The sequence below is a fragment of the Athene cunicularia genome, unplaced genomic scaffold (assembly GCF_003259725.1).
Source record: "Athene cunicularia isolate RWA unplaced genomic scaffold, athCun1 SCF_55, whole genome shotgun sequence".
NCBI lineage: Eukaryota > Metazoa > Chordata > Aves > Strigiformes > Strigidae > Athene > Athene cunicularia.
In genome coordinates this window covers 46,440-48,194 of record NW_020799485.1, presented here as the reverse complement: position 1 = coordinate 48,194, position 1,755 = coordinate 46,440, and the positions used below count along the sequence as shown (strand labels likewise).

Genomic DNA, 1,755 nt, shown 5'->3' with positions numbered 1-1,755 from the left:
TCCTGGTGTCGGCTTTGGGCAGGGTCTGGGGCACCAGGTTGATGATGTTCTTGGCCACGGCTTTCCCCGTCTTGGCCGGCAGCACCACGGATTTCTGCTGCGCCACGCTGGCAGCGATCAGCATGGCGCTGCTGGCGTTCTGGATGGTGGAGACGGGCAGGACAGTGCCCTTGAGCTTGGTGCCGTTGCCGAGCTGGACGCTGACGATCTTTGGCCCCTCGATGGTTTTCAAGGGGCTGGAGAGCTCCATTTTCTCCTTGGGCACCTCCAGCACGATCCCTTCCTCTTTCTCTGCTGACGCCGAGAAGCCGGCAGCCTCGAGAGAAGCCTCCTGCGAGCTCTGCTCCGACGGCCCCTTGGTGGAGCCCGGCTCCGAATCCGACGAGACCCTGGTCACCGTCCGGGTGATGCTGCCACAAGACGTTTTGATGGTTTTAATCCGCACTTTCAGGGGCCGCGAGGAATTGGAAGAAGGGGAATCGTTGTTGTTGTCTTCTTCCTCCTCCTCTTCCTCGGCGCTGGACATACTCTGCGGACTTCCCATCGACTTCTCCAGCACTTCTTGCTCTTCCTTGAGGGTGATGTTGTCCAGCTGCTTTGGAGAAGGGGGGAGCCGGGGGCTCTGTACCACGGGCGAGGAAGGCTTGAAGAAGGGCTCGCGGGGGCTGGCGGGTGAGTGTTTCACTTCAGGAAGGTTGTTGGTGCTGCTGTCGAGGTTTGGGTCAGAACCGGGCCAGGCCACGATGGGAGAATCATCCGTGGAGTAGCGAACGGTGACAGATTTCAGGTGATCCAAGGGACTGTCAGCCAAGGCCGCAGCCAAACCCTTCGGGCTGGCTTCGCGGCCCACCTCCTCCGAGTCGGACTCCTCTTTCTTGATGCAGGGGATGGTAGGGGGGGACCCGCTGGCACCCCCAGCCTGGCTGGTCTCGAAGGGCTGTGGGAAAGCCGGCGGCAGGTTCTCCGTGCTCTCTCCCAGGGGCTCTTTGCAGTCCAGCGACGGGGTGGGAGACGGGGAGAGCGAGGGCACGGCGAGGGACTTCTCCTTCGGCTTACACTCCCGGGGTCTGTCGATCAGGTTGGCAGCGTTGTCTTCGTTGGGATCGGGGCTGAAGTGGGAGAAGATATCCAGGGGTTTGGGGCCTTTCTCCTTCACCCAGCACTCCCCGTTGGAGGATGCCACGGCTTCCACGGACCTGGCGGTGGGGGACCTGGGCATCTCGGTGGCCCCAAAGCCATTCTGCAGCAAGCGGGGCCCGATGACGTGCCCATCCTTGCTGCGCCCGTCCAGGGCATCGAGCTGCTCGGGGCAGACCGTGTTCTTCACGATCACGCTGACAGCGGTGATGTCCGTGTGGGGGAGGACGTGGTCTGGGGGTCCCGGCTCCCCGGGGACTGGCTTGATGTGAGCATCAGCTTCCTCGTGCCCGGAATGGATGGCCTCGTTCGTGTCGATGTCAGGAATATCGAAAGCTGCCAGCAGGTCATCGAAATCTGGAGTTTTCATGTCACCCATGGTGGGGAATATGGCAGAGTCTGCAACAGAGCAAGGAGAGGAGCGTTAGCACCGTGCCCCGGGAACGTGCTTCTCCTCAGCCCCAGACTACGCACAAAACCCCCGCGCGCCTTCCCTTTGAACCCGGCCTCCAGCCCCTCGGGCAAAGCACAACGCTGCTCCTCGGCCTTTTTCACTGGTCTGTTTGTGTCTCCGCTGGGGATTCCCAGCCAGGAGGGAGGACCCCAGCGCCCCGGGGA

The 1,755-nt window shown here is 62.3% G+C and overlaps 1 protein-coding gene across 1 annotated transcript; it reads right to left on the bottom strand.

The window, feature by feature from the left end:
- Nucleotides 1-4: 4 nt before the first annotated feature.
- Nucleotides 5-1,687, bottom strand: LOC113490880 (zinc finger protein 687-like; the record flags this gene model as incomplete). The annotated part of the gene is made up of 1 exon (XM_026867492.1): nt 5-1,687. A coding segment is annotated over exon 1 (1,512 nt), but the record flags the coding sequence as incomplete, so codon positions are not given.
- Nucleotides 1,688-1,755: the final 68 nt, after the last annotated feature.